This window comes from Eubalaena glacialis, chromosome 7 (genome assembly GCF_028564815.1).
Source record: "Eubalaena glacialis isolate mEubGla1 chromosome 7, mEubGla1.1.hap2.+ XY, whole genome shotgun sequence".
Classification (NCBI taxonomy): Eukaryota; Metazoa; Chordata; class Mammalia; order Artiodactyla; family Balaenidae; genus Eubalaena; species Eubalaena glacialis.
In genome coordinates this window covers 61,232,588-61,248,481 of record NC_083722.1, presented here as the reverse complement: position 1 = coordinate 61,248,481, position 15,894 = coordinate 61,232,588, and the positions used below count along the sequence as shown (strand labels likewise).

Here is a 15,894-nt window from a genome sequence, read left to right as displayed (position 1 = left end):
AATCTCAGATTGGAGAAGAAATTTCTAAACATAAAGAGCCAGAAAACCATGAGGGAAAATCTGTTAGGATTGAAATCTTAAGTGTGAAAATATAAAATCAAGTGATTGAAAATTAAAAGGGAAAAAAATTTTGCCAATGCTACAAAAAAAGCTAAAATGTCAACAAGTTTTATAAGTCTATGAGAAACAGATGCGCTTATTTTTATAGAAAAAAATTTTACATATATCGAGAAAAGCATATTTCAAAATTGCCCCCAAAACCCCCAAACAGATGTTGGACCTCCACTGTAATCAAACAAATGCAAACTGAAAGACCTGTAAATGCAACAAGAAAGTTAAGGTTAGTGCCTACTATTCATAAAGAATGTGTTTAAAAGTGCTGATGTGAAGTAATCATGGAATATACTTTATCTGAGTGGCATTTTAATAATACCCATGAAGCTTTTTTAAATGTTGAGAGTTTTGAGCCTGTAATTCAATGTTTATAGATAATTATGCCAAGAAATAAAAGGAATATTCATTATGTTTCTAAAAATAGATGTATTAGATTCAACCTTGATGTGTAACAAAGAGGGAGTGATTAAGTGATTACATCCTTACAGATTCTATGAGGCCATTAACAAGTCATATTTTTTTTATTTTTAAAAAAATTTTATTTATTTTTGGCTGCATTGGATCTTTGCTGCTGTGTGGGGACTCAGTAGTTGCGGCACGCTGGCCCTAGAGCATTTGGGCTTCAGTAGTTGTGGTGCGTGAGCTCAGTAGTTGTGGCCCGAGGGCTCTAGAGCTCAGGCTCAGTAGTTGTGCACGGGCTTAGTTGCTCCATGGCATGTAGGATCTTCCTGGACCAGGGATCAAACCCATGTCCCCTGCATTGGCAGGTGGATTCTTAACCACTGTGCCACCAGGGAAGCCCCAACAAGTCATATTTTTAACAAAGATCAAATGATATGGCCTACCAAACAATGTGTGATACTTTCATTATTTTGTATAAAATTATACATAGATGAAAGACTGGACAAAGATGGGTTTTTTTGTTTGTTTTTTTGTTAAGATTCATCTGTGTTGTTGCATGTAGCTAAAGTTCATTTATTTATATTTCTATGTACAATATTCTATTGTATGAATATATCACAATTTAGTTTTCTGTTCTACTGTTAGTGGGCATCTTGGTTGTTTCCTGGTTTTTTATTATTATGAATAATATTCATGAACATTCTTATATATAAGACTGGACAGAGATGTTTACAAAGATGTCAACAGTGGGTTGATTAGTGCTTTTAATTTTCATAAAACTTTTCTGTGGTAGAAACATTACCTTCCTGGAAATGCATTATTATTTCAATATATGAAAACTAATCAATATAATATACCATACAGTAAAATAAAGGACAAAAATCACATGATCATCTTAGTAGATACAGAACAGGCATTTGACAAATTCCAACACCCTCTCATGATAAAAATACTCAACAAACTAGTATAGAAGGGAACTTTCTGAACCTGATAAAGAACATCTGTGAAAAATCCACAGGTAATATATACGTCATGATGAAAGACTGGATGCTTCCCCCAACATCAGGAACAAGATAAGGATGTCCACTCTTGCCCTTCCTAACAGCATTATCATGGAAGTTCTAGCCAGGTCAGTTAGGCCAGAAAAAGAAATAAAAGGTATCCATATTGGAAAAGAACTGAAACTATTTGTAGAAAACATGGCCTTATATATAGAAAATCCTAGGAAATTCACAGAAAAATGATTAGAGCTTTTTAATAGTTCAGCAGAGTTACCAAAGATAAGATCAATATACAAAAATCAATTGTATTTCTAAATGCTAGCAATGAGGGACTGCCCTAGTAGTCCAGTGGTATAGAATCCGCCTTACAATGCAGTGGACACTGGTTCAATCCCTGGTCAGGGAACTAAGATCCCACATGCCGTGGGGCAACTAAGCCTGCGTGCCACAACTACAGAGCCCATTCACCCTGGAGCCTGCGCGCCACAACTAGAGAAGAGAAAACCTGCACACCACAACTAGAGAGAAGCCTGCGCACCACAACGAAAGATCCCATATGCTTCAATGAAGATCCCATGTGGCACAACTAGAGAGGTGACCGCGCACCACAACGAAAGATCCCACATGCCTCAATGAAGATCCCATGTGCCACAACTAAGACCCAACGCAGCCAAAAATAAATAAAATAAATAAATAGAAGATGGTGGAGTAGAAGGACGTCTGCTCACTCCCTCTTGTGAGAGCACCGGAATCACAAATAACTGCTGAACAGTCATCGACAGGAAGACAGTGGAACTCACCAAAAAAGATACCCCACATCCAAAGACAAAGGAGAAGCCGCAGTGAGATGGTAGGAGGGGCGCAATCACAATAAAATCAAATCCCATAACCACTTGGTGGTTGACTCACAAACTGGAGAACAATTATACCACAGAAGTCCACCCACTGGAGTGAAGGTTCTCAGCCCCAAGTCAGCCTTCCCAACCTGGGGGTCCGGCAAAGGGAGGAGGAATTCTCAGAGAAACAGACTTTGAAGGCTAGCGGGATTTGATTGCAGGACTTCAACAGGACTGGGGGAAACAGAGACTCCACTCTTGGAGGGCACACACAAAGTAGTGTGTGCATCAGGATCCGGGGGAAGGAGCAGTGACCCCATAGGAGACTTAACCAGACCTACCTGCTAGTGTTGTGGGGTCTCCTGCAGAGGCGGGGGGTGGCTGTGGCTCACTGCAGGGACAAGGACACTGGCAGCAGAAGTTCTGGGAAGTACTCTTTGGCATGAGCCCTCCTGGAGTCCGCCATTAGCCCCACCAAAGAGCCTTTAGCCTCCAGTGCTGGGTCATCTCAGGCCAAACAACCAACAGGGAGGGAACTCAGCCCCACCCATCAGCAGACAAGCAGATTAAAGTTTTACTGAGCTCTGCCCACCAGAGCAACACCCAGCTCTACCCACCACCAGCCCCTCCCATCAGGAAGCTTGCACAAGCCTCTTTTTTTTTTTTTAAACGTTCATAGCAGCTTTATTCATAATCACCAAAACTAGAAGCAACCAAGATGTCCTTCAATAGGTCAATTGATAAACAAACTGTGGTACATCCATGTAATGGAATATTATTCAGTGATAAAAAGGAATGAGCTATCAAATCAGGCAAAGAAATGAATAAACCGTAAACCCATGTTCTAAATGAAAGAAGCCTGTCTGCCAGGGTTATATACTGTTTGATTACATTTATATGACTTTCTGGAAAAGCCGAAACTCTACAGAAGATAAACAGATCAGTGTTTGCCAGGACTGGGGGGCAGAGCGATGGAGGAAGGTTGAATAGGTAAGGCAGAGGGGATTGTTTAGCTTGGTGAAAATATGCAGTATGATACTGTATTGGTAGATACATGACACAATGCATTTATCAAAACCAATAGAACTTTACAGCAGAAAGAGTGAACCTTAATGTATGAGAAATTTTTTAATAAAAACATCACTTAGGTAGTTGGAGCATCCCAGGATGTAATGACAAATAAATCTAACTATATGACAAAGGAATCTAACTGTATTACAAATGTATGAAACAATCTCACTGAGGTGGATAGGGGGAAAAGATGCTGACCTAAGTAACTCTGGAAATTAGTGGAATCTGTAAGGCAAATGCACAAAAGCAGTGTATTTCAGTTGATAAAGTTGTTTCCATGGAAGCATGTAACATAATACATGTGTACTGGAATTGAAGAATTAAGTAAATGGATGGCAGATGGTGGGAGCCCATTTTCCCACTGTTGGAGTTGGAGGTTACAGATGAGCAAGAGAAGGCTAGAATGATCCATGTGGAAATGGAATAAAGTTGAAGACATCACTAAGAACTTACACTGAGCTTAAGAGAGAGAGAAATATTTATAGATATGTGTATATACATGATTGCACAAGCCTCTTAGATAGTCTTATCCACCAGAGAGCAGACAGCAGAAGCAAGAAGAACTACAATCCTGCAGCCTGTGGAATGAAAACCACATTCACAGAAAGATAAACAAAATGAAAAGGCAGAGGACTATGAACCAGATGAAGGAACAAGATAAAACCCCAGAAAAACAATTAAATGAAGTGGAGATAGGCAACCTTCCAGAAAAAGAATTCAGAATAATGATAGTGAAGATGATCCAGGACCTCGGAAAAAAGAATGGAGGCAAGGATCGAGAAGATGCAAGTAATGTTTAACAAAGACCTAGAAGAATTAAAGAACAAATACCTAGAAGAATTAAAGAACAACCAAACAGAGATGAACAATAAAATAACTGAAATGAAAAATACACTAGAAGGAATCAATAGCAGAATAACTGAGGCAGAAGAATGGATAAGTGATCTGCAAGGCAGAATGGTGGAATTCACTGCCACGGACCAGAATAAGAAAAAAGAATCAAAAGAATTGAAGAGAGCCTAAGAGACCTCTGGGACAACATTTAATGCAGCAACATTCACATTATAGGGGTCCCAGAAGGAGAAGAGAGAAAGAAGGGACCTGAGAAAATATTTGAAGAGATTATAGTCAAAAACTTCCCTAACATGGGAAAGGAAATAGCCACCCATGTCTAGGAAGTGCAGAGAGTCCCAGGCAGGAGAAACTCAAGGAGAAACATGCCGAGACACATAGTAATCAAATTGACAAAAATTAAAGACAAAGAAAAATTGTTAAAGGCAACCAGGGAAAAACAACAATTAACATACAAGGGAACTCCCATAAGGTTAACAGCTGATTCCTCAGCAGAAACTCTACAAGCCAGAAGGGAGTGGCACAATATATTTAAAGTGATGAAGAGGAAGAACCTACAACCAAGATTACTGTACCTGACAAGGATCTCATTCAGATTTGACAGAGAAATCAAAAGCTTTACAGACAAGCAAAAGCTAAGAGGATTCAGCACAACAAAACCAGCTCTACAGCAAATGCTAAAGGAGCTTCTCTAAGTGGGAAACACAAGAGAAGAAAAGGACCTACCAAAACAAACCCAAAACAATTAAGAAAATGGTAATAGGAACATACATATCGATAATTACCTTAAATGTGAATGGATTAAATGCTCCAACCAAAAGACACAGGCTCGCTGAATGGATACAAAAACAAGACCCATATATATGCTGTCTAAAAGAGACCCACTTCAGACCTAGGGACACATACAGACTGAAAGTGAGGGGATGAAGAAAGATATTCCGTGCAAAGGGTAAACAAAAGAAAGCTGGAGTAGCAATACTCATATCAGATAAAATAGACTTTAAAATAAAGACTGTTACAAGAGACAAGGAAAGACACTACATAATGATCAAGGGATCAATCCAAGAAGAAGATATAACAATTATATACGCACCCAGCATAGGCACATCTCAATACATAAGGCAAAGGCTAACAGGTATAAAAGAGGAAATCGACAGTAACACAATAATAGTGGGGGACTTTTAACACCTCACTTACACCAGTGGACAGATCATTCAGACAGAAAATTAATCAGGAAACACAAGCTTTAAATGACACAATAGACCAGATAGATTTAATAGATATTTATAGGACATTCCATCTGAAAACAGCAGATTACACTTTCTTCTCAAGTGCACACGGGACATTCTCCAGGATCACATCTTGGGTCACAAATCAAGCCTCGGTAAATTTAAGAAAATTGAAATCATATCAAGCATCTTTTCCAACCACAACGCTACAATGAGAGTAGAAATAAATTACAGTTAAAAAAACGTGAAAAACACAAAACACATGGAGGCTAAACAATACTAAATAACCAAGAGATCCCTGAATAAATCAAAGAGGAAATCAAAAAATACCTAGAGACAAATGACAATGAAAACATGACGATCCAAAACCTATTGGATGTTTATAGCAATATAATCCTACCTCAAGAAACAAGAAAAATCTCAAATAAACAATCTAACCTTACACCTGAAGGAACTAGAGAAAGACGAACAAACAAAATCCAAAGTTATTAGAAGGAAAGAAATCGTAAAGATCAGAGCAGAAGTAAATGAAATAGAAACAAAGAAAACAATAACAAAGATCAATAAAACTAAAAGCTGGTTCTTTGAGAAGATAAACAGGACTGATAAACCTTTAGCCAGACTCATCAAGAAGAAGAGGGAGAGGACTCAAATCAATAAAATTAGAAATGAAAAAAGAGAAGGTACAGCAGACACTGCAGGAATACAAAGCATCCTAAGAGACTGCTACAAGCAACTCTGTGCCAGTCAAATGGACAACCTGGAAGAAATGGACAAATTCTTAGAAAGGCATAACCTTCCAAGACTGAACAAGAAAGAAATAGAAAATATGAACAGACCAGTCACAAGTAATGAAATTGAAACTGGGATTTAAAATCTTCCAACAAACAAAAGTCCAAGACCAGTTGGCTTCACAGGTGAATTCTATGAAACATTTAGAGGAGAGCTAACACCCATCCTTCTCAAACTCTTCCCAAAAATTGCAGAGGAAGGAACACTCCCAAACTCATTCTATGAGGCCATCACCCTGATACCAAAACCAGAGAAAGATGTCACAAAAAGAGAAAACTACAGGGCAATATCACTGATGAATATAGATGCAAAAGTCCTCAACAAAATACTCGCAAACAGAATCCAACAACACATTAAAAGGATCATACACCATGATCAAGTGGGATTTATCCCAGGGTGCAAGGATTCTTCAATGTACGCAAAGCAATCAATGTGATACACCATATTAACAAATTGAAGAACAGAAACTATATGATCATCTCAATAGATGCAGAAAAAGCTTTTGACAAAATTTAACACCCATTTATGATAAAAACTCTCCAGAAAGTGGGCATAGAGGGAACCTACCTAAACATAATAAAGGCCGTATCCGACAAACCCACAGCAAACATCATTCTCAATGGTGAAAAACTGAAAGCATTTCCTCTAAGATCAGGAGCAAGACCAGGATGTCCACTCTCACCACTATTATTCAACATAGTTTTGGAAGTCCTAGCCACGGCAATCAGAGAAGAAAAAGAAATAAAAGGAATACAAATTGGAAAAGAAGAAGTAAAACTGTCACTGTTGGCAGATGACATGATGTGATACTATACATAGAGAATCCTGAAGGTGCCACCAGAACACTACTAGAGCTAATCAATGAATTTGGTAAAGTTGCAGGATACAAAATTAATGCACAGAAATCTCTTGCATTCCTATACTCTAACAACGAAAGATCAAAAGAGAAATTAAGGAAACAATACCATTCACCACTGCAACAAAAAGAATAAAATACCTAGTAATAAACTTACCTAAGGAGGTAAAAGACCTGTACCCAGAAAACTAGAAGACCCTGATGAAAGATATCAAAAATGATGCAAACACATGGAGAGATATACCATGTTCTTGGGTTGGAAGAATCAATATTGTGAAAATGACTATACTACCCTAAGCAATCTACGGATTCAGTGCAATCCTTATCAAATTACCAATGGCATTTTTTACAGAACTAGAACAAAAAATCTTAAAATTTGTATGGAGACACAAGAGACCCCGAATAGGCAAAGCAATCTTGAGGGAAAAAAACGGAGCTGGAGGTATCAGACTCCCTGACTTCAGACTATACTACAAAGCTACAGTCGTCAAGACAATATGGTACTGGGACAAAAACAAATATAGATCAATGGAGCAGGATAGAAAGCCCAGAGATAAACCCATGCACCTATGGTCAACTAATCTGTGACAAAGGAGGCAAGGATATACAATGGAGAAAAGACAGTCTCTTCAGTAAGTGGTGCTGGGAAAACTGGACAGCTGCATATAAAAGAATGAAATCAGAACACTCCCTAACACCATACAGAAAAATAAACTCAAAATGGATTAAAGACCTAAATGTAATACCGGACAGTATAAAACTCTTAGAGGGAAACATAGGCAGAACACTCTATGACATAAATCACAGCAAGGTCCTTTTTGACCCACCTCCTAGAGAAATGGAAATAAAAAACAAAAATAGACAAATGGGACCTAATGAAATGTAAAAGCTTTTGCACAGCAAAGGAAACTGTAAATAAGACGAAAAGGCAACCCTCAAAATGGGAGAAAATATTTGCAAATAAATCACTGGACAAAGAATTAATCTCCAAAATACATAAACTGCTCATGCAGCTCAATATTTTTTTTGTGTGTGTGTGACTATTTTCCTTTTTTCTTTTTTAATTTGTTTATTTATTTATTTATTTATGGCTGTGTTGGGTCTTCGTTTCTGTGCGAGGGCTTTCCCCAGTTGTGGCAAGCGGGGACCACTCTTCATCGCGGTGTGCGGGCCTCTCTCTCACTATCGCGGCCTCTCTTGTTGCGGAGCACAGGCTCCAGATGCGCAGGCTCAGTAATTGTAGCTCATGGGCCCAGTTGCTCCGTGGCATGTGGGATCTTCCCAGACCAGGGCTCGAACCCGTGTCCCCTGCATTGGCAGGCAGAGTCTCAACCACTCCGCCACCAGGGAAGCCCCGCAGCTCAATATTAAAAAAACAAACAGCCCAATCAGAAAATGGGTAGAAGACCTAAATAGGCATTTCTCCATGCAAGACATACAAATGGCCAAGAGGCACATGAAAAGCTGCTCAACATCACTAATCATTAGAGAAAATGCAAATCAAAACTACAATGAGGTATCACCTCATAGCAGTTAGAATGGGCATCATCAGAAAATCTACAAACAGCAAATGCTGGAGAGGGTGTGGAGAAAAGGGAACCCTCTTGCACTGTTGATGGGAATGTAAATTGATACAGCCACTATGGAGAACAGTATGGAGGTTCCTTAAAAAACTAAAAATAGAATTACCATATGACCCAGCAATCCCACTACTGGGCATATACCCTGAGAAAACCATAAGTCAAAAAGACATGCGCCCCAGTGTTCGCTGCAGCACTGTTTACAATAGCCAGATCGTGGAAGCAACCTAAATGCCCATCAACAGACGAATGGCTAAAGAAGATGTGGTACATATATACGATGGAATATTACTCAGCCATAAAAGCAACGAAATTGGGTCGTTTGTAGAGACGTGGATGGACCTAGAGACTTTCATACAGAGTGAAGTAAGTCAGAAAGAGAAAAACAAATATCTTATACGAACTCATATATGTGGAATCTAGAAAAATGGTAGAAATGAACCAGTTTACAAGGTAGAAATAGAGACACAGATGTAGAGAACAAACGTATGGACACCAAGGGGGGAAAGCGGGCGACGGGGGTCGTGGTGGTGATGGGATGAGTTGGGAGATTGGGATTGACATATATACACCAATATGTATAAGATAGATAACTAATAAGAACTGGCTGTATGAAAAAAATAAAATAAAAATAGTTGATGGAGTCAGAAAAAAAAATAATAAACCTTTTTTTAAAAATGCTAGCAATGAACAATCTAAAAATAAAGTAAAAAAGCAATTCCAATTATAATAGCCTCAAAAAGAATAATACATTGTACATAGGAATCGATAGAACAAAAGAAGTGTAAGACTTCTCTAGGATGAACCACTCTTATGTTTCTCCTTTACTCTTACACTCATAATATTGCTGACACGAGATGTGTGGGATTTTCTCATCAAGCAATTCTCAGACAACACCTAGATGTCCTAAAATTCAATTCAGTTGTGACCCTAACCATAGTTAACACAGACCTTACAGGTTAAGGGCTTAGTCTGTTATGACCCCCGGCCCCACTCACCCCCACCTCAGACATCAGTTGCAAGTCCAGGTTGTTACCTGTGCTTCTGACCAACTGGCTCTAAGTCACAGGTTCCCTTGCCCCCTCCTTGAGTTAAATTAATTTGCTAGAGTGGCTCACAGATCTTGGGAAAACAGTTTACTTACTAGATTACTGGTTTATTACAAAGGATATTAAAGGGTATGAATGAAAAGCCAGATGAAGAGATACAGGGGGCGAGGTCTGGAAGGGTCTCAAGCCCAAGAGCTTCTTTCCCTGTGGAGTTGCAGTGTGCCACCCTCCCAGCATATGGGTGTGTTCACCAACCCAGAAACTCTCTGAATCTTGTGCTTTTGGCATTTTTATGGAGGCTTCATCACATAGTCATAATTGATCATTAACTTAGTCTCCAGCCTCACACCTCTTCCCAGAGGATGGAGGATGGGGCTGAAAATTCCAAGCTTTTAATCATGGTTTCATCTTTCTGGTGACCATCCCCCATCCTGAGGCTGTCGAGGAGACCGCCAGGAAATGCCTTATTAGAACAAAAGACACTCCTATCACCCAGGAAATTCCAAGGGATTTAGGAGCTCTGTCAGGTACCAGGGTCAACGAGCAAACATTAGAGACAAAGGTACTCCAAGTGCTCTTACCACTTGAGAAATTACAAGGGTTTTAGGAGCTCTGTGCCAGGAATTGGGCGCATATATATGTTTTATTTCACACTTGTGCACTAAAAACTACAACACATTGTTAGAAGAATTTAAAGCTCTAAATAAATGGAAAGACACACAGGTTATTTAAAGACTTAATATTAGGATGGGAAATTGACGTACAGATTCAATGCAATCCCTATCAAAAGTCCAGCTGCCTTTTTATAGAAATTGACAAACTGCTCCTAAAATCCAAATGACAAAGCAAAGTTTCCAGAATAGATGAAACGATCTTGAAAAAGACCGAACTTGGTGTACTCACACTTCCCAATTTCAAAATTTACTTCAAAGCTACAGTAATCAAGTCTGTGTGGTACTGGCATAAAGATAGATATATACACCAATGTGAGAGAATTGAGAGTCCAGAAATAATCCCATATATCTATGGTCAGTTGATTTCCAACAAGGGTGCCAAGACCATGCAGTAGGCAAGAATTCTTTTCAGCAAATGTTGCTGGAACAACTCGATAGCCAGGGGCCAAGGAATGAATTTGGACCCCTACCTCATATCATGTCCAAAAAATAACTCAAAATGGATTAAAAACCCAAATGTAAGAGCTAAAACTATAAAATGCTTAGAAGAAAACACAGGTGTAAATCTTCATAACCTTGAATGATGCAATGTTTTCTTAGATACTACACCAAACACAAGCAACCAAAGAAAAGCTAGATAAATTGGACTTCATCAAAATTAAAAACATTGTGCTTCAGAGGGCACCATCAAGAAAGTGAAAAGACAACACACAAAATGAGAGAGAACATTTGCAAATCACATATCTGATTAGGGACTTACATCTCAAGTATATAAAGAACTCATAACTCAGTAACAAAAAGGCAATTCTGTTTAAAAATAAGCAAAGGATTTGAATACATATTTCTTTAAAGACAATATACAAATTGCCAATGAAAGCACATGAAAAGATACTCAATGTCCTTAGACATTAGGGAAGTGCAAATCAAAAGCACAGTGAGATACCTCTTCACACCCGCTAGGCTATTATCCAAAGAATGGACAATAACAAATGCTGGTGAGGATATGGAGAAATTGAAACCCTCATACACTGCTCCTGGAATGTAAGTGGAGCCACTATGGGAACAGTTTGGCAGTTTCTCAAAAAGTGAAACATTGAGTTAGCATGTGGCCCAGCGGTTCCACTCCTAGCTGTATACCCAAGACATGTGAAACATATGTTCTCATTAAAACATGTACACAAATGAATGTTCATAGCAACATTATTCATAACAGCCAAAAAGTGGAAACAACCCAAATGTCCATCAGCTGGTGAATGGTTAGGCAGGTATGTGCATACAATGAAGCAGAATATTACTCAGCCATAAAAAGGAGCACATTACATAAAAGTGAAATACTAATGCATGCTCTAAGAGGGGTGGAACTCGAAAACATTATAAAGTTAGGCACAAACAGCCACATACTGTATGATCCCATTTACATGAAATGCCTAGAATACGTGAATCCACAGAAACAGAAAGTAAATTAGTTGTTGCCAGGGGTTGGGAGTCGGGAAAATAGGGAATGACATCAATGGGTATAAGATTTCTTTTTGGGGTGATGAAAATGTTCTGGAATTAGATATTTATGAGGGTTGTTAAGTCTTGTGAATATATTAAAAACACTGAATTGTATACTATGAAAGTAAATTTTATGGTACATGAATTATACATTAATTTTTTTAAGTGGGGAAAATGGAAAACAAATAGAAATAAAACATTCATCCTGAGTCTTAAAAATAAAACATTATATTTAGTATCTATTATTTTTTAGTACCAGAAAAAAATACTGAATTTGAAATGTTTTAATATGAACCCAAAAGCCATTTGCAGCAATTCTTTTTTTAAAATTTTTGGACACGCCACGCAGCTTGTGGGATCTTAGTTCCCCAACCAAGGATTGAACCCAGGCCCTCGGCTGAAAGCGCGGAGTCCTAACCACTAGACTGCCAGGAAATTCCCAGCAGCAATTTTTTTTTTTCATAAGAAAGTCATAATAGTGCCATGAGATTGCTTAATTTGTTTCCTTTGGTTCTTTAAGGTTTGGATGGCATGTTTGCTTCTTTACAGAAGGGAAAGGTGTCCATCTATCCTCTTTTCTTCATCTGACCCAGGTTCACACTCAGGCACAATGAGATACTTGTCTGTGCCTCTGTCCAGGGCTTAGAGAATAGATTTTCTCATTCTTTCTATTTCTATGTCTTTTTTTCTTTTTCTTCCCTCCCTCCCTCCCTCCCCCCTCCCCCTTCCCCCTTCCCTCCTTCCTTCCTTCCTTCTTTCCTTTTTCTTTCTAAACCCCCTCCTCCCCCTTCCTCAACTTTCTTATACAGATGTGACTTGTGTATTCTTTGTTTTCTTCTCTTTGAGCCTTGTTTATCATGGCTGAACATTTATGGATCCAGAGATATATGCTTCTATATTGAAAGAGTCTCTCAGTCTATTGGTAGATTGCTAAAGGATGAGCAGCTAAAAGCTTGTTGAGTTTTATGCATTTTGAGTTTGAAACCCCTGAGACATCAAACTGGAAGTGTTCGGAGGCATAGTAGTATATGAGAAAGAATTACAGACAGTGGCAGAGAACTCAGGAGAGAGATCTGTGCTTGAGATTAGATTTGGAAGTCATTAGAGAATTGTTCTTACTGTAATCTTTCAATATTGAACTCAATACATTTCTTAAAGCAGTTGCCACAGGATTTTTCGTCCACTGAAGTACTGAATCCTTTGGCAACGGGGATATGATGAGTGTTTTGAGGTTTACCCTTGAAAACTTTATCCTGAAGAGGAAGCTTGGTATGATGGGAGACAGGAATTTCTGTTAAGGAAACCTTGATATATCTATGCATATTTATGAATATTTGTTCTCAACAACTAGGTCTGTGGGATTGCTTAAATGAAAAAGAAAATAAGTGTTTTCAGTTGGAGTCATGTGGACAGAAGTCAGATTTCAGTTGATTGAGGAAGACGTTGGAAGGAGAATCTGTATAAATTATTCCTATGCTTAGCGGTTGAGAAGAGATGAAAGAAGATTGTAGGAATTATCTGTTGTTAAAGGTTAATGAACTTCTTGTTTTTTAAAATTGAGGGAGTTAAATATGTTTGTATACTAAGATGGTAGGGTCAGTAGAGAAGGAAAAGTAAAAAATGGAAGAATGAAAGGAAATTGTTACAGTCAAAGTTCGTATGAGAGACATAAGGAATAGGATGTAAAGAGAAGAGCTGGGGAGTTAGTTAGCCTTGGATGTGGAAGGGTCATCAGTTTCACTGAGGTAGAAGGGAAAGAAATGAAGGGGGTAGATTCAGATATATTTTGGGCGGGTGAGCATTAAGAGCCGTGTCATCGGGAGGTAGCTGTGTCTTCATGTCTGAGGAATCAGAGTCAGGACACTGAGCTAATAGAAAGCAGGGTGTCTGAGAGGTGGCTTGAGGTTTGGAATAGCAGTTGAGGAGGCACAAGAGGAGGGGCTCTCTTCCGGGCTTCCTGCAACCACCCACACATTTAGAAACTCACTAGAAGAACTCACAGGACTGTTAACTGTACTCATGGCTGAGGTTAATTATAGCAAAAGGACACACAGCAGGATCAGCAAGGGAAAAAGACTCATCCGGTAGTCTGGAGGAGTCCAGGCACAGGCTTTCAGAGTTATCCCTCCCAGAGGTGAAAATGACGGGCTGCACAGAACATGCTCCTTCCTCCAGCAATGAGTGTGGAACATGTGCATAGTGTTTCTGTCCAGAGAAGCTTCCTTAAGACTCAGAGTCCAGGGTGAGGGTAAAAGGGCGGTCGTTATGCAAGCACTGTGCTGCACAACCAGCCACAATTACCAGAATTCCATACTCCCAAAAAGATAACAGGTATTCCCCTAAATCACATTGTCTGCAAAAACAATTCAGGCAAGTTGGTATAGCAGGAGTTCAATACCCCATCCCCAACACTCAAACACACAAAACAGCCTTATCATTGATATAATCAGGATCCAAAACTAAATTCCCAAAGGCCAGCTAAGGGCTAGCCCTGTAACTAGGCTCTTCTTAAGAGTATCAGGCCTGGTTTATTAATACTTTTCTGCACAGTCAGTAAAGGCCAAGCCTGATAATTACCCGTTTCTAGTAGTGCCAGTATGCATGACTTCGTGATTTTGTAATTTTCTCTATTGGGGCACCTCAAAGTAGCGGGGTAGAGAAATTTAGTTGTTAGATTTATCCATATTTCAGGTCTTAAAGGTACTGAAAGTACTAAAGGATGGGGTGAGGAAGCAGCAACACAGTAGACAGGATAATGATGAGACAGCTAAATTTAGAGTAGAATTTGGGGGTGTGCTCTAGCCTATAGAGGAAAAGAGAAAGCAAGGCAAGGTGACTCTTAGATTATGAGAAACTCAGCAGACCCAAGCAAGGGGTTTGTCTGATGGTGCAGGGGTCCAAGGTTGGGACATGGGCTTCTCTAACTTATCTAGGCTAGTGAAAATCAGACTTATTGTCAATTCAATTCTATATATATATAATTTTTTTTTTTGGTATCTTTATCTCACAAAGAAACCTCGTCTTGTTTAATCTCCTATTATGTTTTAGTTGAAAACAAGCTTCATATATATGTGTGTGCTATGAATTCTTTGTTCTTAAAAATAATGTTTTCCAGGGGTTATAAAATCCTTTTCTAATATACTAAGTTTTCTTCTGTTCTTTGCTTGCTCTTTCATCAGAGGATACTTCTGACAAGATGGATGGTAAGAACTTCCTTTTCTAATTCACCTAAAAAATTTTATGGCTCTTGGATTCTACATGATACCTTTGTTCGTTCTCTTAAGTTCTGAAAATAGGCTGCTTATTTGGCAGCACTCTTAATGTGAAAATGGCTACGTAATTCTCTGATTTAATTTTGGGTTAATCATATCCATTTTGGGTTTCTCAGTTTACTCAAATACTAGGTTACTGTTTGTTATAAGTTAAATCAATTTTCTTAATTTTTTTACCTGAGCTCTTAGAATATTCTTGATTTCTTAAGTCTTTCTCTGAAATATTAGATTCAGAAGAAGGGAAAGGAATCTCATAAGTCACTTGATTCAGTTCTTTAGTTTAATAACTCTGATACAGAGAGAGACAAATGACATATTTTACAGATTCATATGGTTATTTATGAAAATGAAATGCAAGTCACAGATGCTGTCTTTCAGAGAGTGAGTTTTAAATTGACATTTAATCAAAATTGAACTTACTTTGAGCTATGCCTTTTTAATTTCAGTATTTAGTTTATCTTTAGTTGCTTGATCCAGTATGGTAATTTTTATCTGTATGGTATTTTTGTCTAACACTAGACTGTGTATTATCCATACTTGCCCTTCACTTCATCAGATACCATAATGTTATCTAAGAACTTGAGCTTTTTTATAAGAACTTGTAAGAAGATCCTGAATCTGTAAGTCACAGTATGAGATCTAGAGAAAATGGAAAACTGTACGTTTTTC

General features: G+C 38.5%; 1 protein-coding gene across 3 annotated transcripts in view; it reads left to right on the top strand.

The window, feature by feature from the left end:
* CLASP2 (cytoplasmic linker associated protein 2) overlaps positions 1-15,894 on the top strand; it is a 174,615-nt gene that overhangs the window by 94,496 nt on the left and 64,225 nt on the right. Inside the window, exon 19 of one of the 3 annotated variants that reach the window (XM_061196475.1) lies at positions 15,133-15,156. The exons of the other annotated variants lie outside the window; for them this stretch is intronic. Coding sequence (XP_061052458.1) covers positions 15,133-15,156 — 24 coding nt within the window. The remainder of the gene's footprint in view (positions 1-15,132; positions 15,157-15,894) is intronic. 3 annotated transcript variants of the gene reach the window in all.